The 25,549-nt window shown below is 48.4% G+C and overlaps 1 protein-coding gene across 1 annotated transcript in view; it reads right to left on the bottom strand.

The window, feature by feature from the left end:
• Positions 1–25,549, bottom strand: part of camta2 (calmodulin binding transcription activator 2) — a 133,192-nt gene that overhangs the window by 64,231 nt on the left and 43,412 nt on the right. Inside the window, 1 exon segment of the mRNA XM_064940887.1 lies at positions 10,731–10,865. Within this exon segment, the coding sequence (XP_064796959.1) occupies positions 10,731–10,865 (135 nt within the window).

Genomic DNA, 25,549 nt, shown 5'->3' with positions numbered 1-25,549 from the left:
CAGGAGAGGGAGAGGAGGTCCCTGTGAAGAAGAGGAGAATGAGTTGAGGAGACTGTCCACCTCTCCTTCCCTCTGTCTCCCCCTCCCTCTCTCTCTCCTCCCCTCTGTCTCTCTCTCTCTTTCTCCTCTCTCCATCCTGCTCTCTCTCTCTCTCTTCCTCTCTCTCCAGGGTTTAAATAGGTTTTGCTCAGGTCAGAAATAGAAAAAGGCTGAGTGCACACACACAAACCTACCCTGACTACTGGCCGTACACACCCTGACTACACACACACACACCCCGATTACAGACCACACACACACGCACACACACACACACACAAACCTACCCTGACTACTGACCGTACACCCCCTGAGTACACACACACACCCCGATTACTGACTACACACACACACACACACACACACACCCTGATTACTGACTACACACACACACACACACACACACACACACACACACACACACACACACACACACACACACACACACACACACACACACACACACACACACACACACACACACAGACCAAAGCTCTAGCCACAGGGGCATCCCCAGTCACGCATTCATCAAAAGTGTGTGTGTCCACAGAGGTGTGTGTCCACAGAGGTGTTGACAGTGGAAAACAGCTCCATCACATCAATCACTAAAGATGGGGGAGGAGGGGGGCACAGCACGTCGGAAAATATAATCCTTTGCTCATCACCATTTTGTGTCCACCTCTACTCCACCTCTACTCCACTCCACTCCACCTCTACTCTACCTCTACTCCACTCCACCTCTACTCCACCTCTACTCCACTCCACCTCTACTCCACTCCACTCCACCTCTACTCCACCTCTACTCCACTCCACCTCTACTCCACTCCACCTCTACTCCACTCCACCTCTACTCCACTCCACCTCTACTCCACCTCTACTCCACTCCACCTCTACTCCACCTCTACTCCACTCCACCTCTACTCCACCTCTACTCCACTCCACCTCTACTCCACCTCTACTCCACTCCACCTCTACTCCACTCCACCTCTACTCCACTCCACCTCTACTCTACCTCTACTCCACTCCACCTCTACTCCACCTCTACTCCACCTCTACTCTACCTCTACTCTACCTCTACTCCACTCCACCTCTACTCCACTCCACCTCTACTCCACCTCTACTCTACCTCTACTCCACTCCACCTCTACCTCTACTCCACTCCACCTCTACTCCACCTCTACTCCACCTCTACTCTACCTCTACTCTACCTCTACTCTACTCCACTCCACTCCACCTCTACTCCACCTCTACTCCACTCCACCTCACTCCACCTCTACTCTACCTCTACTCCACTCCACCTCTACTCCACATCTACTCCACCTCTACTCCACTCCATCTCTACTCCACTCCACCTCTACTCTACCTCTACTCCACTCCACCTCTACTCCACCTCTACTCTACCTCTACTCCACTCCACCTCTACTCCACTCCACCTCTACTCTACCTCTACTCTACCTCTAATCCACTCCACCTCTACTCCACCTCTACTCCACCTCTACTCCACCTCTACTCCACCTCCACTCAACTCCACTCAACTCCACCTCTACTCTACCTCTACTCTACCTCTACTCCACCCCACCTCTACTCCACTCCACCTCTACTCCACCTCTACTCCACCTCTACTCCACCTCTACTCCACTCCACCTCTACTCTACTCCACCTCTACTCCACTCCACCTCTACACCACTCCACCTCTACTCCACCTCTACTCTACCTCTACTCCACCTCTACTCCACCTCTACTCTACCTCTACTCTACCTCTACTCCACCTCTACTCCACCTCTACTCCACCTCTACTCTACATCTACTCCACCTCTACTCCACCTCTACTCCACCTCCACTCAACTCCACTCAACTCCACCTCTACTCTACCTCTACTCCATTCCACCTCTACTCCACCCCACCTCCACCCCACCTCTACTCCACCTCTACTCCACCTCTACTCTACTCCACATCTACTCTACTCCACCTCTACTCCACTCCACCTCTACTCCACTCCAACTCTACACCACCTCTACTCCACCTCTACTCCACCTCTACTCCACCTCTACTCCACCTCTACTCTACATCTACTCTACATCTACTCTACATCTACTCTACATCTACTCCACCTCTATCTCTAATCCACCTCCACTCCACTCAACCTCTATCTCTACTCCACCTCAATCTCTACTTCACCTCTACTCTACTCCACCTCGACTCCACTCCACCTCTAATAACAGACAGACAGACACTAACAGACAGACATACAGACAGACAGACAGACAGACAGACAGACAGACAGACACTAACAGACAGACAGACAGACAGACAGACAGACAGACAGACAGACAGACAGACAGACAGGCACCGACAGACAGACAGACACTAACAGACAGACAGACACTAACAGACAGACAGACAGACAGACAGACAGACAGACAGACAGACAGACAGACAGACACTAACAGACAGACAGACACTAACAGACAGACAGACACTAACAGACAGACATACAGACACTAACAGACATACAGACATACAGACATACAGACAGACAGACAGACAGACAGACAGACAGACACTAACAGACAGACAGACAGACACTAACAGACAGACACTAACAGACAGACAGACAGACACTAACAGACAGACATACAGACAGACAGACAGACAGACAGACAGAAACAGACAGACAGACAGACAGACACTAACAGACAGACAGACAGACAGACAGACGTTAACAGACAGACACTAACAGACAGACAGACGCTAACAGACAGACAGACAGACAGACAGACAGACAGACAGACAGACAGACACTAACAGACAGACAGACTCTAACAGACAGACAGACAGACAGACACTAACAGACAGACAGACACTAACAGACAGACGCTAACAGACAGGCAGGCAGACAGACACTAACAGACAGACAGACAGACAGACAGACAGACACTAACAGACAGACAGACAGACAGACGTTAACAGACAGACAGACAGACAGACAGACAGACAGACAGACGTTAACAGACAGACACTAACAGACAGACAGACGCTAACAGACAGACAGACAGACAGACACTAACAGACAGACACTAACAGACAGACACTAACAGACAGACAGACAGACAGACAGACAGACACTAACAGACAGACAGACAGACAGACAGACAGACAGACAGACACTAACAGACAGACGCTAAAAGACAGACAGACAGACAGACACTAACAGACAGACAGACAGACAGACAGACAGACACTAACAGACAGACACTAACAGACAGACACTAACAGACAGACAGACAGACAGACAGACAGACACTAACAGACAGACAGACAGACAGACAGACAGACACTAACAGACAGACACTAACAGACAGACAGACAGACAGACAGACAGACAGACAGACAGACAGACAGACACTAACAGACAGACAGACAGACAGACAGACAGACAGACACTAACAGACAGACAGACAGACAGACGTTAACAGACAGACACTAACAGACAAACAGACACTAACAGACAGACAGACACTAACAGACAGACAGAGGACAGGATTACATCTTCAAACTAAGGACCACCATGGCATCCGTGACAGAGAGAAGTGTCCAACCATGATGGAAACAGGTTAGTCGAGCTAGCTACATTTTCATATATTACACATTTCTAATTTTGTCTAAGTCATTTTCATGTCATTTTAAAGCATAATGTTAGCTCGCTAGCTAATGTTACCTGTGTAGTGATATTATTTGTATCTCAGAGTCATTGCATTGCTAGTTACAGCCTGATGTTAGCTAGCTAACAACGAACCTGGTTGGTTAGCTACCTGGAGAGTAGTAACGTTACGAGTAGGGATTATGGTTCAGTGTTTAGCTAACTAGATGTCTAAACAAAAGACTCCACTACACTCGTAACCATTTCAATAGAATGTTTATGATGTCACTGTGAACACTGTCAATAGACGTAGCTGGTAATTCACTCTGTCTATCTTCTCTGATGTCAGAGCAGTCTCGTCTGACAGAGCACAGAATGACTGGTGAATTTACTGACGCTCAACACCTGTTGAATATGGCCGGTGGCAGTAAACGTTGGCAAAAAAAGAGTCATTAAAGTGTTGCCAGCATCACAGTTGCAGTCACCAACACTCATAAAAACAGCCTAACCAGCTCTGGAGTGGGTCTAGGGTTTCTGGGATGATGGTGTTGATGTGAGCCACAACCAGCCTTTCAAAGCACTTCATGGCTACAGACGGGGCGGTAATCATTTGGGCAGGTTACCTTCGCTATCTTGGGCACAGGGACCATGGTGGTCTGCTTGAAACATGAAGGTATTACAGACTTGGTCAGGAAGTTTTAAGTTCCTCGGCGTACACATCACAGACAAAATGAATTGGTCCACCCACACAGACAGCGTGGTGAAGAAGGCGCAGCAGCGCCTCTTCAACCTCAGGAGGCTGAAGAAATTTGGCTTGTGTGAGGTCTGCACAACGCATCACCGGGGCCAAACTACCTGCCCTCCAGGACACCTACACCACCCGATGTCACAGGAAGGCCATAAAGATCACCAAGGACAACACCCACCCGAGCCACTGCCTGTTCAACCCGCTATCATCCAGAAGGCGAGGTCAGTACAGGTGCATCAAAGCTGGGACCGAGAGACTGAAAAACAGCTTCTATCTCAAGGCCATCAGACTGTTAAACAGCCACCACTAACATCTGTTCTGTGCAACCTGACCACGACATGAGGTGGAAACTGAGCTGCACTTCCTAACCTCCTGCCCAATGTATGACCATATTAGAGACACATATTTCCCTCAGATTACACAGATCCACAAAGAATTAGAAAATAAACCCAATTTTGATAAACTCCCATATCTACAGGGGGAAATACCACAGTGTGCATCACAGCAGCAAGATGTGTGACCTGTTGCCACAAGAAAAGGTCAACCAGTGAAGAACATTACAACCTATATTTTGTTTATTTTGTTCAGTTTATATATGTTTATCTATTTTTGCACATTGTTACAACACAATATATAGACATAATATGACATTTGAAATGTCTATTACTTAACTTTTGTGAGTGTAATGTTAACTGTTAATTTTTATTGTTTATTTCACTTTTGTATATTATCTACTTCACTTGCTTTGGCAATGTTAACACATGTTTCCCATGTCAATAAAGCCCCTTGAATTGATTTCTATTGAGAGAGAGAGACAGTATTACTCAGCAGGGTTCTAGAGAGAGAGACAGTACTAATCAGCAGGGTTCTAGAGAGAGAGACAGTATTACTCAGCAGGGTTCTAGAGAGAGAGACAGTATTACTCAGCAGGGTTCTAGAGAGAGAGACAGTATTACTCAGCAGGGTTCTAGAGAGAGACAGTATTACTCAGCAGGGTTCTAGAGAGAGACAGTACTAATCAGCAGGGTTCTAGAGAGAGAGACAGTATTACTCAGCAGGGTTCTAGAGAGAGAGACAGTACTAATCAGCAGGGTTCTAGAGAGAGAGACAGTACTAATCAGCAGGGTTCTAGAGAGAGACAGTACTAATCAGCAGGGTTCTAGAGAGAGAGACAGTACTAATCAGCAGGGTTCTAGAGAGAGAGACAGTACTAATCAGCAGGGTTCTAGAGAGAGAGACAGTACTAATCAGCAGGGTTCTAGAGAGAGAGACAGTATTACTCAGCAGGGTTCTAGAGAGAGAGACAGTACTAATCAGCAGGGTTCTAGAGAGAGAGACAGTATTACTCAGCAGGGTTCTAGAGAGAGAGACAGTATTACTCAGCAGGGTTCTAGAGAGAGAGACAGTATTACTCAGCATGGTTCTAGAGAGAGAGATAGTATTACTCAGCAGGGTTCTAGAGAGAGAGACAGTACTAATCAGCAGGGTTCTAGAGAGAGAGACAGTATCAATCAGCAGGGTTCTAGAGAGAGAGACAGTACTAATCAGCAGGGTTCTAGAGAGAGAGACAGTATTACTCAGCAGGGTTCTAGAGAGAGAGACAGTATTACTCAGCAGGGTTCTAGAGAGAGACAGTACTAATCAGCAGGGTTCTAGAGAGAGAGAGACAGTATTACTCAGCAGGGTTCTAGAGAGAGAGACAGTACTAATCAGCAGGGTTCTAGAGAGAGAGACAGTACTAATCAGCAGGGTTCTAGAGACAGAGACAGTACTAATCAGCAGGGTTCTAGAGAGAGAGACAGTATTACTCAGCAGGGTTCTAGAGAGAGAGACAGTATTACTCAGCAGGGTTCTAGAGAGAGAGACAGTATTACTCAGCAGGGTTCTAGAGAGAGAGACAGTATTACTCAGCATGGTTCTAGAGAGATAGTATTACTCAGCAGGGTTCTAGAGAGAGAGACAGTACTAATCAGCAGGGTTCTAGAGAGAGACAGTATTACTCAGCAGGGTTCTAGAGAGAGAGACAGTACTAATCAGCAGGGTTCTAGAGAGAGAGACAGTACTAATCAGCAGGGTTCTAGAGAGAGAGACAGTATTACTCAGCAGGGTTCTAGAGAGAGACAGTACTAATCAGCAGGGTTCTAGAGAGAGAGACAGTATTACTCAGCAGGGTTCTAGAGAGAGAGACAGTACTAATCAGCAGGGTTCTAGAGAGAGAGACAGTACTAATCAGCAGGGTTCTAGAGAGAGAGACAGTACTAATCAGCAGGGTTCTAGAGAGAGAGACAGTATTACTCAGCAGGGTTCTAGAGAGAGAGATAGTATTACTCAGCAGGGTTCTAGAGAGAGAGATAGTATTACTCAGCAGGGTTCTAGAGAGAGAGATAGTATTACTCAGCAGGGTTCTAGAGAGAGAGACAGTATTACTCAGCAGGGTTCTAGAGAGAGAGATAGTATTACTCAGCAGGGTTCTAGAGAGAGAGACAGTATTACTCAGCAGGGTTCTCGAGAGAGAGACAGTATTACTCAGCAGGGTTCTAGAGAGAGAGACAGTATTACTCAGCAGGGTTCTAGAGAGAGAGACAGTATTACTCAGCATGGTTCTAGAGAGAGAGATAGTATTACTCAGCAGGGTTCTAGAGAGAGAGATAGTATTACTCAGCAGGGTTCTAGAGAGAGAGACAGTATTACTCAGCATGGTTCTAGAGAGAGAGACAGTATTACTCAGCATGGTTCTAGAGAGAGAGATAGTATTACTCAGCAGGGTTCTAGAGAGAGAGACAGTATTACTCAGCAGGGTTCTAGAGAGAGAGACAGTATTACTCAGCAGGGTTCTAGAGAGAGAGACAGTATTACTCAGCATGGTTCTAGAGAGAGAGATAGTATTACTCAGCAGGGTTCTAGAGAGAGAGACAGTATTACTCAGCAGGGTTCTAGAGAGAAAGACAGTATTACTCAGCAGGGTTCTAGAGAGAGAGAGACAGTACTAATCAGCAGGGTTCTAGAGAGAGAGACAGTACTAATCAGCAGGGTTCTAGAGAGAGAGACAGTATTACTCAGCAGGGTTCTAGAGAGAGAGATAGTATTACTCAGCAGGGTTCTAGAGAGAGAGATAGTATTACTCAGCAGGGTTCTAGAGAGAGAGATAGTATTACTCAGCAGGGTTCTAGAGAGAGAGACAGTATTACTCAGCAGGGTTCTAGAGAGAGAGATAGTATTACTCAGCAGGGTTCTAGAGAGAGAGATAGTATTACTCAGCAGGGTTCTAGAGAGAGAGATAGTATTACTCAGCAGGGTTCTAGAGAGAGACAGTATTACTCAGCAGGGTTCTAGAGAGAGAGACAGTATTACTCAGCAGGGTTCTAGAGAGAGACAGTATTACTCAGCAGGGTTCTAGAGAGAGAGACAGTATTACTCAGCAGGGTTCTAGAGAGAGAGACAGTATTACTCAGCAGGGTTCTAGAGAGAGAGACAGTACTAATCAGCAGGGTTCTAGAGAGAGAGACAGTACTAATCAGCAGGGTTCTAGAGAGAGAGACAGTACTAATCAGCAGGGTTCTAGAGAGAGACAGTATTACTCAGCAGGGTTCTAGAGAGAGATAGTATTACTCAGCAGGGTTCTAGAGAGAGAGATAGTATTACTCAGCAGGGTTCTAGAGAGAGAGATAGTATTACTCAGCAGGGTTCTAGAGAGAGAGACAGTATTACTCAGCAGGGTTCTAGAGAGAGAGATAGTATTACTCAGCAGGGTTCTAGAGAGAGAGATAGTATTACTCAGCAGGGTTCTAGAGAGAGATAGTATTACTCAGCAGGGTTCTAGAGAGAGAGACAGTATTACTCAGCAGGGTTCTAGAGAGAGAGACAGTATTACTCAGCAGGGTTCTAGAGAGAGACAGTATTACTCAGCAGGGTTCTAGAGAGAGAGACAGTATTACTCAGCAGGGTTCTAGAGAGAGAGACAGTATTACTCAGCAGGGTTCTAGAGAGAGAGACAGTACTAATCAGCAGGGTTCTAGAGAGAGAGAGACAGTACTAATCAGCAGGGTTCTAGAGAGAGAGACAGTACTAATCAGCAGGGTTCTAGAGAGAGAGACAGTATTACTCCTCCTCTCCTCCTCTTTCTCTCCTCCTCTAGTATCTCCTCTCCTCTCTCCTCTTTCTCTAGTCTCTCCTCCTCTTTCTATAGTCTCTCCTCCTCTTTCTCTAGTCACTCCTCCTCTTTCTATAGTCTCTCCTCCTCTTTCTATAGTCTCTCCTCCTCTTTCTATAGTCTCTCCTCCTCTTTCTCTAGTCTCTCCTCCTCTTTCTCTAGTCTCTCCTACTCTCCTCTTTCTCTAGTCTCTCCTCCTCTCCTCCTCTTTCTCTAGTCTCTCCTAATCTCCTCCTCTTTCTAGTCTCTCCTCCTCTTTCTTTAGTCTCTCCTCCTCTTTCTTTAGTCTCTCCTCCTCTTTCTCTAGTCTCTCCTCCTCTTTCTATAGTCTCTCCTCCTCTTTCTATAGTCTGTCCTCCTCTTTCTCTAGTCTCTCCTCCTCTTTCTCTAGTCTCTCCTACTCTCCTCTTTCTCTAGTCTCTCCTCCTCTCCTCCTCTTTCTCTAGTCTCTCCTACTCTCCTCCTCTTTCTAGTCTCTCCTCCTCTTTCTTTAGTCTCTCCTCCTCTTTCTTTAGTCTCTCCTCCTCTTTCTTTAGTCTCTCCTCCTCTTTCTCTAGTCTCTCCTCCTCTTTCTCTAGTTTCTCCTCCTCTCACCTCCTCTTTCTCTAGCCTCCTCTCACCTCCTCTCTCTCTAGTCTCTCCTCCTCTCTCTAGTCTCCTCTCTCCACTTCTTTCTCTAGTCTTCTCTCTCCTCCTCTTTCTCTAGTCTCCTCTCTCCTCCTTCTTTCGTCTCCTCTCTCCTCCTTCTTTCGTCTCCTCTCTCCTCCTCTTTCTCTAGTCTCCCCTCCTATTTCTTTAGTCTCTCCTCCTCTTTCTCTAGTCTCTCCTCCTCTTTCTCTAGTCTCTCCTCCTCTCCCCTCCTCTTTCTCTAGCCTCCTCTCACCTCCTCTCTCTCTAGTCTCTCCTCCTCTCTCTCTAGTCTCCTCTTCTTTCTCTAGTCATCTCTCTCCTCCTCTTTCTCTAGTCTCCTCTCTCCTCCTTCTTTCGTCTCCTCTCTCCTCCTCTTTCTCTAGTCTCCCCTCCTATTTCTTTAGTCTCTCCTCCTCTTTCTTTAGTCTATCCTCCTCTTTCTTTAGTCTCGCCTCCTCTTTCTCTAGTCTCTCCTCATCTTTCTCTCGTCTCCCCTCCTCTTTCTCTAGTCTAGCCTCCTCTTTCTCTAGTCTCTCCTCCTCTTGCTCTAGTCTCTCCTCCTCTTTCTTTAGTCTCCCCTCCTCTTTCTATAGTCTCTCCTCCTCTTTCTTTAGTCTCTCCTCCTCTTTCTTTAGTCTCTCCTCCTCTTTCTCTAGTCCCTCCTCCTCTTTCTCTAGTCTCTCCTCCTCTCCTCCTCTTTCTATAGTCTCTCCTCCTCTTTCTATAGTCTCTCCTCCTCTCCTCCTCTTTCTCTCCTCCTCTAGTATCTCCTCTCCTCTCTCCTCCTCTTTCTCTAGTCTCTCCTCCTCTTTCTCTAGTCTCTCCTCCTCTTTCTCTAGTCTCTCCTCTTTCTTTAGTCTCTCCTCCTCTTTCTCTAGTCTGTCCTCCTCTTTCTCTAGTCTCTCCCCCTCTTTCTCTAGTCTCTCCTCGTTCCACAGGAATGCTGGTCCATGTTGACTCCAATGCTTCCCACACTTGTGTCAAATTGGCTGGATGTCCTTTGGGTGGTGGACCATTCTTGATAAACACAGGAAACTGTTGAATGTTGAAAAACCAGGAAACTGTTGAATGTTGAAAAACCAGGAAACTGTTGAATATGAAAAACCCAGCAGCGTTGTAGTTCTTTACATAAACCGGTGCGCCTGGCACCTAAACCATACCCCATTCAAAGGGCCTTAAATATTTTGTCTTACCCATTCACTCTCTGAATGGTACACAGACACAATCCATGTCTCAATTGTCCATGTCTCAATCAGTGCCCATACACTGATTGAAGTGGATTTAACAAGTGACATCAATAAGGGATCATAGCTTTCACCTGGTCAGTCTCATGAAAAAGAGCAGGTGTTCCTAATGTTTTGTCCACCTAGTGTATTGTGTTTGTGAATCGAGAATCTAACCATGGTTGCAATGACAGGCTTGTTTGTTTGTGTGTGTGTGTGTGTGTGTGTGTGTGTGTGTGTGTGTGTGTGTGTGTGTGTGTGTGTGTGTGTGTGTGTGTGTGTGTGTGTGTAGCTACTCACCGTCCAGGGACAGCCAGTCCAGCTGTGAGCTGGGTAGAGACGAGGCGTTTCGAGCTCTGTATTCAAACAGAACAGACGAAGAGACAGACCCACTGTCCTCCACTATATGAAGAGACACCAACCCTGCCTCGTGGGCTAAAGGTGAAGGAGAGCGGTAGGGGAGGAGGGGGAGGAGAGAGAGAGAGAGGGAGGGGAGGAAGACAGAGAGAGGGAGGGGAGGAGGGAGGAAGACAGAGAGAGGGAGGGGAGGAAGACAGAGAGAGGGAGGGGGAGGAAGACAGAGAGAGGGAGGGGAGGAGGGAGGAAGACAGAGAGAGGGAGGGGAGGAAGACAGAGAGAGGGAGGGGAGGAAGACAGAGAGAGGGAGGGGAGGAAGACAGAGAAAGGGAGGGGAGGAAGACAGAGAGAGGGAGGGGAGGAAGACAGAGAGAGGGAGGGGAGGAAGACAGAGAGGGGAGGGGGGAGGGAGGAAGACAGAGAGAGGGAGGGGAGGAAGACAGAGAGAGGGAGGGGAGGAAGACAGAGAAAGGGAGGGGAGGAAGACAGAGAGAGGGAGGGGAGGAAGACAGAGAGAGGGAGGGGAGGAAGACAGAGAAAGGGAGGGGAGGAAGACAGAGAGAGGGAGGGGAGGAAGACAGAGAGAGGGAGGGGAGGAGGGAGGAAGACAGAGAGAGGGGGGTGGAGGAAGACAGAGAGAGGGAGGGGAGGAAGACAGAGAGAGGGAGGGGAGGAGGAAGGAAGACAAGAGAGAGGGAGGGGAGGAAGACAGAGAGAGGGAGGGGAGGAAGACAGAGAAAGGGAGGGGAGGAAGACAGAGAGAGGGAGGGGGAGGAAGACAGAGAGAGGGAGGGGAGGAAGACAGAGAAAGGGAGGGGAGGAAGACAGAGAGAGGGAGGGGAGGAAGACAGAGAGAGGGGGAGGGGAGGGGAGGGAGGAAGACAGAGAGAGGGAGGGGAGGAGAAGACAGAGAGAGGGAGGGGAGGAAGACAGAGAGAGGGAGGGGAGGAGGGAGGAAGACAGAGAGAGGGAGGGGAGGAAGACAGAGAGAGGGAGGGGAGGAAGACAGAGAAAGGGAGGGGAGGAAGACAGAGAGAGGGAGGGGAGGAAGACAGAGAGAGGGAGGGGAGGAGGGAGGAAGACAGAGAGACATAGGGGAGGAAGACAGAGAGAGGGCGGGGAGGAGGGAGGAAGACAGAGAGAGGGAGGGGTAGGAAGACAGAGAGAGGAAGGGGAGGAGGGAGGAAGACAGAGAGAGGGAGGGGAGGAAGACAGAGAGAGGGAGGGGAGGAGGGAGGAAGACAGAGAGAGGGAGGGGAGGAAGACAGAGAGAGGGAGGGGAGGAAGACAGAGAGAGGGAGGGGAGGAGGGAGGAAGACAGAGAGAGGGAGGGGAGGAAGACAGAGAGAGGGAGGGGAGGAGGGAGGAAGACAGAGAGAGGGAGGGGAGGAAGACAGAGAGAGGGAGGGGAGGAAGACAGAGAAAGGGAGGGGAGGAAGACAGAGAGAGGGAGGGGAGGAAGACAGAGAGAGGGAGGGGAGGAAGACAGAGAGAGGGAGGGGAGGAAGACAGAGAAAGGGAGGGGAGGAGGGAGGAAGACAGAGAGAGGGAGGGGAGGAAGACAGAGAGAGGGAGGGGAGGAAGACAGAGAGAGGGAGGGGAGGAAGACAGAGAGAGGGAGGGGAGGAAGACAGAGAAAGGGAGGGGAGGAAGAGACAGAGAGGGGAGGGGAGGAAGACAGAGAGAGGGAGGGGAGGAGGGAGGAAGACAGAGAGAGGGGGGTGGAGGAAGACAGAGAGAGGGAGGGGAGGAAGACAGAGAGAGGGAGGGGAGGAAGACAGAGAGAGGGAGGGGTAGGAAGACAGAGAGAGGAAGGGGAGGAGGGAGGAAGACAGAGAGAGGGAGGAGGAAGACAGAGAGAGGGAGGGGAGGAAGACAGAGAGAGGGAGGGGAGGAAGACAGAGAGAGGGAGGGGAGGAGGGAGGAAGACAGAGAGAGGGAGGGGAGGAAGACAGAGAGAGGGAGGGGAGGAAGACAGAGAGAGGGAGGGGAGGAGGGAGGAAGACAGAGAGAGGGAGGGGAGGAAGACAGAGAGAGGGAGGGGAGGAAGACAGAGAAAGGGAGGGGAGGAAGACAGAGAAGGGAAGGGAGGAAGACAGAGAGAGGGAGGGGAGGAAGACAGAGAGAGGGAGGGGAGGAGGGAGGAAGACAGAGAGAGGGAGGGGAGGAAGACAGAGAGAGGGAGGGGAGGAAGACAGAGAGAGGGAGGAGGAGGGAGGAAGACAGAGAGAGGGAGGGGAGGAAGACAGAGAGAGGGGGAGGAAGACAGAGAAAGGGAGGGGAGGAAGACAGAGAAAGGGAAGGGAGGAAGACAGAGAGAGGGAGGGGAGGAAGACAGAGAGAGGGAGGGGAGGAGGGAGGAAGACAGAGAGAGGGAGGGGAGGAAGACAGAGAGAGGGAGGGAGGAAGACAGAGAGTGGGAGGGGAGGAGGGAGGAAGACAGAGAGACATAGGGGAGGAAGACAGAGAGAGGGAGGGGGAGGAGGGAGGAAGACAGAGAAAGGGAGGGGGAGGAAGACAGAGAGAGGAAGGGGAGGAGGGAGGAAGACAGAGAGAGGGAGGGGAGGAAGACAGAGAGAGGGAGGGGAGGAATACAGAGAGAGGGAGGGGAGGAAGACAGAGAGAGGGAGGGGAGGAAGACAGAGAGAGGGAGGGGAGGAAGACAGAGAGAGGAAGGGGAGGAGGGAGGAAGACAGAGAGAGGGAGGGGAGGAAGACAGAGAGAGGGAGGGGAGGAGGGAGGAAGACAGAGAGAGGGAGGGGAGGAAGACAGAGAGAGGGAGGGGAGGAAGACAGAGAGAGGGAGGGGGAGGAGGGAGGAAGACAGAGAGAGGGAGGGGGAGGAAGACAGAGAGAGGGAGGGGAGGAGGGAGGAAGACAGAGAGAGGGAGGGGAGGAAGACAGAGAGAGAGGGGGAGGAAAGACAGAGAAAGGGAGGGGAGGAAGACAGAGAAAGGGAAGGGAGGAAGACAGAGAGAGGGAGGGAGGAAGACAGAGAGAGGGAGGGGAGGAGGGAGGAAGACAGAGAGAGGGAGGGGAGGAAGACAGAGAGAGGGAGGGGAGGAAGACAGAGAGTGGGAGGGGAGGAGGGAGGAAGACAGAGAGACATAGGGGAGGAAGACAGAGAGAGGGAGGGGAGGAGGGAGGAAGACAGAGAAAGGGAGGGGGAGGAAGACAGAGAGAGGAAGGGGAGGAGGGAGGAAGACAGAGAGAGGGAGGGGAGGAAGACAGAGAGAGGGAGGGGAGGAATACAGAGAGAGGAGGGGAGGAAGACAGAGAGAGGGAGGGGGAGGAAGACAGAGAGAGGGAGGGGGAGGAAGACAGAGAGAGGAAGGGGAGGAGGGAGGAAGACAGAGAGAGGGAGGGGAGGAAGACAGAGAGAGGGAGGGGAGGAGGGAGGAAGACAGAGAGACATACGGGAGGAAGACAGAGAGAGGGAGGAGATGAAGACAGAGAGAGGGAGGAGATGAAGACAGAGAGAGGGAGGGGAGGAGGGAGGAAGACAGAGAGAGGGGGGGAAGACAGAGAGAGGGAGGGGAGGAAGACAGAGAGAGGAAGGGGAGGAGGGAGGAAGACAGAGAGGGAGGGGAGAAAGACAGAGAGAGGGAGGGGAGGAGGGAGGAAGACAGAGAGACATAGGGGAGGAAGACAGAGAGAGGAAGGGGAGGAAGACAGAGAGAGGAAGGGGAGGAAGACAGAGAGAGGGAGGGGAGGAAGACAGAGAGACGTAGGGGAGGAAGATAGAGAGAGGGGAGGAGGACAGAGAGAGGGAGGGGAGGAAGACAGAGAGAGGGAGGGGGAGGAAGATAGAGAGAGGGAGGGGGAGGAAGATAGAGGGAGGGGAGGAAGACGGAGAGAGGGAGGGGAGGAAGGGAAGGAAGGAGAGACAGAGAGAGGGAGGGAGGGAGACAGAGAGAGGGAGGGGGGAGGGAGGGAGGAAGACAGAGAGAGGGAGGGGAGGAGGGGCAGGAGAGAGGGAGGGGGAGAGGGAGAGATGGGGGACAGAGGAAGGGGAGAGGGGAGATGAGGGAGAGAGGAGGGGGAGTGGGAGGGAGAGAGAGAGGATGGGGGAGAGGGGGAGATGAGGGACAGAGGAAGGAGGAGAGGGGAGATGAGGGAGAGAGGGGGGAGAGGGAGGGAGAGAGCAGGAGAGAGGAGGGAGGAGAGGGGGAGATGAGGGGCGAGAGGAAGGGCGAGAGGGGAGATGAGGGAGGGAGAGACGAGGGGGGAGAGGGCAGGAGAGGGAGAGAGGAGGGGGGAGAGGGAGAGATGAGGGAGAGAGGAGGGGGGAGAGGGAGAGATGAGGGAGAGAGGAGGGGGAGAGGGAGAGATGAGGGAGAGAGGAGGGGAGAGAGGGGAGATGAGGGAGAGAGGAAGGGGAGATGAGGGAGAGAGGAGGGGGAGAAGAGAGATGAGGGAGAGAGGAAGGGGGAGAGGGAGAGATGAGGGACAGAGGAAGGGGGAGATGAGGGAGATAGGAGGGGGAGATGAGAGAGAGGAAAGGGGGAGATGAGGAAGAGAGGAGGTGGGAGAGGGGAGATGATGGAGAGAGGTGGGGAGAGGGGAGATGAGGGAGAGAGGAGGGGGAGAGGGAGAGATGAGGGAGAGAGGAAGGGGAGAGGGAGAGATGAGGGAGAGAGGGGGAGAGGTGAGATGAGGGAGAGAGGAAGGGGGAGATGAGGGAGAGAGGAGGGGGAGAGGGGAGATGAGGGAGAGAGGAAGGGGAGATGAGGGAGAGAGGAGGGGGAGAGGGGAGATGAGGGAGAGAGGAAGGGGGAGAGGGAGAGATGAGGGAGAGAGGAAGGGGGAGATGAGGGAGAGAGGAGGGGGAGATGAGAGAGAGAGGAAAGGGGGAGATGAGGAAGAGAGGAGGTGGGAGAGGGGAGATGAGGGAGAGAGGAGGGGGAGAGGGAGATGAGGGAGAGAGGAGGGGGGAGAGGGAGAGAGGAGGGGAGAGAGGGAGAGATGAGGGAGAGGAGGGAGAGAGGGAGAGATGAGGGAGAGGAGGGGAGAGAGGGAGAGATGAGGGAGAGGAGGGGAGAGATGAGGGGGAGGGAGATGAGGGAGAGGAGGGGAGAGAGGGAGAGATGAGGGAGAGAGGAGGGGAGAGAGGGAGAGATGAGGGAGAGAGGAGGGGAGAGAGGGAGAGAGGAGGGGAGAGAGGGAGAGATGAGGGAGAGGAGGGGAGAGAGGGAGAGATGAGGGAGAGGAGGGGAGAGAGGGAGAGATGAGGGAGAGGAGGGGAGAGATGAGGGGGAGGGGAGATGAGGGAGAGGAGGGGAGAGAGGGAGAGATGAGGGAGAGAGGAGGGGAGAGAGGGAGAGATGAGGGAGAGAGGAGGGGAGAGAGGGGAGAGAGGGAGAGGTGAGGGGGAGGGGAGATGAGGGAGAGGAGGGAGAGGAGGGGAGAGAGGGAGAGAGGAGGGGAGAGAGGAGGGGAGAGAGGGAGAGAGGAGGGGAGAGAGGAGGGGATGGTGAACATCAGTCCAGAAGTTCAGGGTGTTGAGGATGAAAACTCCAAAGACCAGGCAGAGATCATTATACAGTTAACAAGACATTTAACCAATGAGATCACACTCAGGATGAAGTCTCCATTATCTACACAGATAGCTGCTTCCAGAGAAGACAGAAGACACTTCTTTAAAGTGTTGAACCATCAACAACAGGTTCTAGCCAGTTCTCAGAGCCTATGTGTCTAATATAGAGGAGTGATCAATCTTTAAAACCTATTCATATACAATAAGCATTCAATCTTGAGCTGGTGCCTCAAGTGCCCTAAGAGACAAGGAACCAATGTGTGAGGACAGGGCTGGACATGCTGATGCAGTAAAACAATCTACTGAAGCATATACAAAGCATTAAAAAGAAAAAACAATTCTGCCATCTAGTGGACACAGTAACAATCATTCTGCCATCTAGTGGACACAGTAACAATCATTCTGCCATCTAGTGGACACAGTAACAACCATTCTGCCATCTAGTGGATACAGTAACAACCATTCTGCCACATAGTGGACACAGTAACAACCATTCTGCCATCTAGTGGATACAGTAACAACCATTCTGCCATCTAGTGGACACAGTAACAACCATTCTGCCATCTAGTGGATACAGTAACAACCATTCTGCCACATAGTGGACACAGTAACAACCATTCTGCCATCTAGTGGACACAGTAACAACCATTCTGCCATCTAGTGGACACAGTAACAACCATTCTGCCATCTAGTGGATACAGTAACAACCATTCTGCCACATAGTGGACACAGTAACAACCATTCTGCCATCTAGTGGACACAGTAACAACCATTCTGCCATCTAGTGGACACAGTAACAACCATTCTGCCACCTAGAGGACACAGTAACAACCATTCTGCCATCTAGTGGACACAGTAACAACCATTCTGCCATCTAGTGGACACAGTAACAACCATTCTGCCATCTAGTGGACACAGTAACAACCATTCTGCCATCTAGTGGACACAGTAACAACCATTCTGCCATCTAGTGGATACAGTAACAACCATTCTGTCATCTAGTTGATACAGTTACAACCATTCTGCCATCTAGTGGACACAGTAACAACCATTCTGCCATCTAGTGGACACAGTAACAACCATTCTGCCACCTTGAAGACACAGTAACAACCATTCTGCCATCTGGTGGACATAGTAACAACCATTCTGCCATCTAGTGGATACAGTAACAACCATTCTGCCAGCTAGTGGACACAGTAACAAACATTATGCCATCTAGTGGATACAGTAACAACCATTCTGCCATCTAGTGGACACTGTAACAACCATTCTGCCATCTAGTGGACACAGTAACAACCATTCTGCCAGCTAGTGGACACAGTAACAAACATTATGCCATCTAGTGGACACTGTAACAACCATTCTGCCATCTAGTGGACACTGTAACAACCATTCTGCAACAACCATTCTGCCATCTAGTGGACACAGTAACAACCATTCTGCCATCTAGTGGACACAGTAACAACCATTCTGCAACAACCATTCTGCCATCTAGTGGACACAGTAACAACCATTCTGCAACAACCATTCTGCCATCTAGTGGACACAGTAACAACCATTCTGCCACCTAGTTGATACAGTAACAACCATTCTGCCATCTAGTTGATACAGTAACAACCATTCTGCCATCTAGTTGATACTGTAACAACCATTCTGCAACAACCATTCTGCCATCTAGTGGACACAGTAACAACCATTCTGCAACAACCATTCTGCCATCTAGTGGACACAGTAACAACCATTCTGCAACAACCATTCTGCCATCTAGTGGACACAGTAACAACCATTCTGCCACCTAGTTGATACAGTAACAACCATTCTGCCATCTAGTTGATACAGTAACAACCATTCTGCCATCTAGTTGATACAGTAACAACCATTCTGCAACAACCATTCTGCCATCTAGTGGACACAGTAACAACCATTCTGCCATCTAGTGGACACAGTAACAACCATTCTGCAACAACCATTCTGCCATCTAGTGGACACAGTAACAACCATTCTGCCATCTAGTGGACACAGTAACAACCATTCTGCAACAACCATTCTGCCATCTAGTGGATACAGTAACAACCATTCTGCCATCTAGTGGACACAGTAACAACCATTCTGCAACAACCATTCTGCCACCTAGTGGACACAGTAACAACCATTCTGCCACCTAGTTGATACAGTAACAACCATTCTGCCACCTAGTTGATACAGTAACAACCATTCTGCCATCTAGTTGATACAGTAACAACCATTCTGCCATCTAGTTGATACAGTAACAACCATTCTGCCATCTAGTTGATACAGTAACAACCATTCTGCCATCTAGTTGATACAGTAACAACCATTCTGCCATCTTAGTGGACACAGAAACAACCATTCTGCCATCTTAGTGGACACAGAAACAACCATTCTGCCATCTTAGAGGACACAGTAACAACCATTCTGCCATCTAGTGGATATAGTAACAGTAACAACCATTATGCCATCTAGTGGATACAGCAACAACCATTCTGCCATCTAGTGGACACAGTAACAACCATTCTGCCACCTTGAGGACACAGTAACAACCATTCTGTCATCTAGTGGATACAGGAACAACCATTCTGCCATCTAGTGGACACAGTAACAACCATTCTGCCATTAGAAGACACAGTAACAACCATTCTGCCATCTGGTGGACATAGTAACAACCATTCTGCCATCTAGTGGAAACAGTAACAACCATTATGCCATCTAGTGGAAACAGTAACAACCATTCTGCCATCTAGTGGACACAGTAACAACCATTCTGCCATCTGGTGGACACAGTAACAACCATTATGCCATCTAGTGGATACAGTAACAACCATTCTGCCATCTAGTGGACATAGTAACTACCATTCTGCAACAACCATTCTGCCATCTAGTGGATACAGGAACAACCATTCTGCCATCTAGTGGACATAGTAACAACCATTCTGCCATCTAGTTGATACAGTAACAACCATTATGCCATCTAGTGGACACAGTAACAACCATTCTGCCATCTAGTGGACACAGTAACAACCATTCTGCCATCTAGAGAACACAGTAACAACCATTCTGCCATCTAGTGGACACGGTAACAACCATTATGCAACAACCATTCTGCCATCTAGTGGACACAGTAACAACCATTCTGCCATCTAGTGGACACAGTAACAACCATTCTGCCATCTAGTGGACACAGTAACAACCATTCTGCCATCTAGAGGATACAGTAATAACCAATCTGCCATCTAGTGGACACATTAACAACCATTCTGCCATCTAGAGGACACAGTAACAACCATTCTGCCATCTAGTGGACACTGTAACAACCATTCTGCCATCTAGTGGACACAGTAACAACCATTCTGCCAGCTAGTGGACACAGTAACAAACATTATGCCATCTAGTGGACACTGTAACAACCATTCTGCCATCTAGTGGACACTGTAACAACCATTCTGCAACAACCATTCTGCCATCTAGTGGACACAGTAACAACCATTCTGCCATCTAGTGGACACAGTAACAACCATTCTGCAACAACCATTCTGCCATCTAGTGGACACAGTAACAACCATTCTGCAACAACCATTCTGCCATCTAGTGGACACAGTAACAACCATTCTGCCACCTAGTTGATACAGTAACAACCATTCTGCCATCTAGTTGATACAGTAACAACCATTCTGCCATCTAGTTGATACTGTAACAACCATTCTGCAACAACCATTCTGCCATCTAGTGGACACAGTAACAACCATTCTGCAACAACCATTCTGCCATCTAGTGGACACAGTAACAACCATTCTGCAACAACCATTCTGCCATCTAGTGGACACAGTAACAACCATTCTGCCACCTAGTTGATACAGTAACAACCATTCTGCCATCTAGTTGATACAGTAACAACCATTCTGCCATCTAGTTGATACAGTAACAACCATTCTGCAACAACCATTCTGCCATCTAGTGGACACAGTAACAACCATTCTGCCATCTAGTGGACACAGTAACAACCATTCTGCAACAACCATTCTGCCATCTAGTGGACACAGTAACAACCATTCTGCCATCTAGTGGACACAGTAACAACCATTCTGCAACAACCATTCTGCCATCTAGTGGATACAGTAACAACCATTCTGCCATCTAGTGGACACAGTAACAACCATTCTGCAACAACCATTCTGCCACCTAGTGGACACAGTAACAACCATTCTGCCACCTAGTTGATACAGTAACAACCATTCTGCCACCTAGTTGATACAGTAACAACCATTCTGCCATCTAGTTGATACAGTAACAACCATTCTGCCATCTAGTTGATACAGTAACAACCATTCTGCCATCTAGTTGATACAGTAACAACCATTCTGCCATCTAGTTGATACAGTAACAACCATTCTGCCATCTTAGTGGACACAGAAACAACCATTCTGCCATCTTAGTGGACACAGAAACAACCATTCTGCCATCTTAGAGGACACAGTAACAACCATTCTGCCATCTAGTGGATATAGTAACAGTAACAACCATTATGCCATCTAGTGGATACAGCAACAACCATTCTGCCATCTAGTGGACACAGTAACAACCATTCTGCCACCTTGAGGACACAGTAACAACCATTCTGTCATCTAGTGGATACAGGAACAACCATTCTGCCATCTAGTGGACACAGTAACAACCATTCTGCCATTAGAAGACACAGTAACAACCATTCTGCCATCTGGTGGACATAGTAACAACCATTCTGCCATCTAGTGGAAACAGTAACAACCATTATGCCATCTAGTGGAAACAGTAACAACCATTCTGCCATCTAGTGGACACAGTAACAACCATTCTGCCATCTGGTGGACACAGTAACAACCATTATGCCATCTAGTGGATACAGTAACAACCATTCTGCCATCTAGTGGACATAGTAACTACCATTCTGCAACAACCATTCTGCCATCTAGTGGATACAGGAACAACCATTCTGCCATCTAGTGGACATAGTAACAACCATTCTGCCATCTAGTTGATACAGTAACAACCATTATGCCATCTAGTGGACACAGTAACAACCATTCTGCCATCTAGTGGACACAGTAACAACCATTCTGCCATCTAGAGAACACAGTAACAACCATTCTGCCATCTAGTGGACACGGTAACAACCATTATGCAACAACCATTCTGCCATCTAGTGGACACAGTAACAACCATTCTGCCATCTAGTGGACACAGTAACAACCATTCTGCCATCTAGTGGACACAGTAACAACCATTCTGCCATCTAGAGGATACAGTAATAACCAATCTGCCATCTAGTGGACACATTAACAACCATTCTGCCATCTAGAGGACACAGTAACAACCATTCTGCCATCTAGTTGATACATTAAAAAACATTCTGCCATCTAGTGGATACAGTAACAACCATTCTGCAACAACCATTCTGCCATCTAGTGGATACAGGAACAACCATTCTGCCATCTGGTGGACATAGTAACAACCATTCTGCCATCTGGTGGACATAGTAACAACCATTCTGCAACAACCATTCTGCCATCTAGTGGATACAGGAACAACCATTCTGCCATCTGGTGGACATAGTAACAACCATTCTGCCACATAGTGGACACAGTAACAACCATTCTGCCATCTAGTGGACACAGTAACAACCATTCTGCCACATAGTGGACACAGTAACAACCATTCTGCCACATAGTGGATACAGTAACAACCATCCTGCCATCTAGTGGACACAGTAACAACCATTCTGCCATCTGGTGGACATAGTAACAACCATTCTGCCATCTAGTGGATACAGTAACAATCATTCTGCCACATAGTGGACACAGTAACAACCATTCTGCCATCTAGTGGACACAGTAACAACCATTCTGCCATCTAGTGGATACAGTAACAACCATTCTGCCATCTAGTGGACACAGTAACAATCATTCTGCCATCTAGTGGACACAGTAACAACCATTCTGCCAGCTAGAGGATACAGCAACAACCATTCTGCCATCTAGTGGACACAGAAACAACCATTCTGCCATCTAGTGGACACAGTTACAACCATTCTGCCATCTAGTGGACACAGTAACAACCAATCTGCCATCTAGTGGACACAGTTACAACCATTCTGCCATCTAGTGGACACAGTAACAACCAATCTGCCATCTAGTGGACACAGTAACAACCATTCTGCCATCTAGTGGACACAGTAACAACCAATCTGCCATCTAGTGGACACAGTAACAACCATTCTGCCATCTAGTGGACACAGTTACAACCATTCTGCCATCTAGTGGACACAGTAACAACCAATCTGCCATCTAGTGGATACAGTAACAACCATTCTGCCATCTAGTGGATACAGTAACAACCATTCTGCCATCTAGTTGATACAGTAACAACCATTCTGCCATCTAGAGGATACAGTAACAACCATTCTGCCATCTAGTGGACACAGTTACAACCATTCTGCCATCTAGTGGACACAGTAACAACCAATCTGCCATCTAGTGGATACAGTAACAACCATTCTGCCATCTAGTGGATACAGTAACAACCATTCTGCCATCTAGTGGACACAGTAACAACCATTCTACCATCTAGTGGACACAGAAACAACCATTCTGTCATCTAGTGGATACAGAAACAACCATTCTGCCATCTGGTGGACACAGTAACACCCATTCTGCCATCTAGAGGACACAGTAACAACCATTCTGCCATCTAGTTGATACAGTAACAACCATTCTGCAAAAACCATCCTGCCATCTAGTGGATACAGTAACAACCATTCTGCCATCTAGAGGATACAGCAACAACCATTCTGCCATCTGGTGGACACAGTTACAACCATTCTGCCATCTAGTGGACACAGTAACAACCAATCTGCCATCTAGTGGATACAGTAACAACCATTCTGCCATCTAGTGGATACAGTAACAACCATTCTGCCATCTAGTGGACATAGTAACAACCATTCTGCCATCTAGTTGACACAGTTACAACCATTCTGCCATCTAGAGGATACAGCAACAACCATTCTGCCATCTGGTGGACACAGTTACAACCATTCTGCCATCTAGTGGACACAGTAACAACCAATCTGCCATCTAGTGGATACAGTAACAACCATTCTGCCATCTAGTGGATACAGTAACAACCATTCTGCCATCTAGTGGACATAGTAACAACCATTCTGCCATCTAGTGGACATAGTAACAACCATTCTGCCATCTAGTGGACACAGTAACAATCATTCTGCAACAACCATTCTGACATCTAGTGGACACAGTAACAACCATTCTGCCATCTAGTTGATACAGTAACAACCATTCTGCCATCTAGTGGACACAGTTACAACCATTCTGCCATCTAGTGGACACAGTAACAACCAATCTGCCATCTAGTGGATACAGTAACAACCATTCTGCCATCTAGTGGATACAGTAACAACCATTCTGCCATCTAGTGGACATAGTAACAACCATTCTGCCATCTAGTGGACATAGTAACAACCATTCTGCCATCTAGTGGACACAGTAAAAATCATTCTGCAACAACCATTCTGCCATCTAGTGGACACAGTAACAACCATTCTGCCATCTAGTGGACACAGTAACAACCATTCTGCCATCTAGTTGATACAGTAACAACCATTCTGCCATCTAGAGGATACAGTAACAACCATTCTGCCATCTAGTGGACACAGAAACAACCATTCTGCAAAAACCATCCTGCCATCTAGAGGACACAGTTACAACCATTCTGCCATCTAGTGGACACAGTAACAACCAATCTGCCATCTAGTGGATACAGTAACAACCATTCTGCCATCTAGTGGATACAGTAACAACCATTCTGCCATCTAGTGGACACAGTAACAACCATTCTACCATCTAGTGGACACAGAAACAACCATTCTGTCATCTAGTGGATACAGAAACAACCATTCTGCCATCTGGTGGACACAGTAACACCCATTCTGCCATCTAGAGGACACAGTAACAACCATTCTGCCATCTAGTTGATACAGTAACAACCATTCTGCAAAAACCATCCTGCCATCTAGTGGATACAGTAACAACCATTCTGCCATCTAGTGGATACAGTAACAACCATTCTGCCATCTAGAGGACACAGTAACAACCAATCTGCCATCTAGTGGATACAGTAACAACCATTCTGCCATCTAGTGGATACAGTAACAACCATTCTGCCATCTAGTGGATACAGTAACAACCATTCTGCCATCTAGTGGACATAGTAACAACCATTCTGCCATCTAGTGGACATAGTAACAACCATTCTGCCATCTAGTGGACACAGTAACAATCATTCTGCAACAACCATTCTGACATCTAGTGGACACAGTAACAACCATTCTGCCATCTAGTTGATACAGTAACAACCATTCTGCCATCTAGTGGACACAGTTACAACCATTCTGCCATCTAGTGGACACAGTAACAACCAATCTGCCATCTAGTGGATACAGTAACAACCATTCTGCCATCTAGTGGATACAGTAACAACCATTCTGCCATCTAGTGGACATAGTAACAACCATTCTGCCATCTAGTGGACATAGTAACAACCATTCTGCCATCTAGTGGACACAGTAACAATCATTCTGCAACAACCATTCTGCCATCTAGTGGACACAGTAACAACCATTCTGCCATCTAGTGGACACAGTAACAACCATTCTGCCATCTAGTTGATACAGTAACAACCATTCTGCCATCTAGTTGATACAGTAACAAAGAATCTGCCATCTAGTGGATACAGTAACAACCATTCTGCCATCTAGTTGATACAATAACAATCATTCTGCCACATAGTGGACACATTAACAACCATTCTGCCATCTAGTGGACACAGTAACAACCATTATGCAACAACCATTCTGCCATCTAGTGGACACAGAAACAACCATTCTGCCATCTAGTGGACACAGTAACAACCATTATGCAACAACCATTCTGCCATCTAGTGGACACATTAACAACCATTCTGCCATCTAGTGGACACAGTAACAACCATTATGCAACAACCATTCTGCCATCTAGTGGACACATTAACAACCATTCTGCCATCTAGTGGACACAGTAACAACCATTATGCAACAACCATTCTGCCATCTAGTGGACACAGAAACAACCATTCTGCCATCTAGAGGATACAGTAACAACCATTCTGCCATCTAGTGG

The sequence above is a fragment of the Oncorhynchus masou genome, chromosome 27, assembly GCF_036934945.1.
Source record: "Oncorhynchus masou masou isolate Uvic2021 chromosome 27, UVic_Omas_1.1, whole genome shotgun sequence".
NCBI classification, from domain to species: domain Eukaryota; kingdom Metazoa; phylum Chordata; class Actinopteri; order Salmoniformes; family Salmonidae; genus Oncorhynchus; species Oncorhynchus masou.
This window is presented reverse-complemented; position numbering and strand designations above follow the sequence as displayed.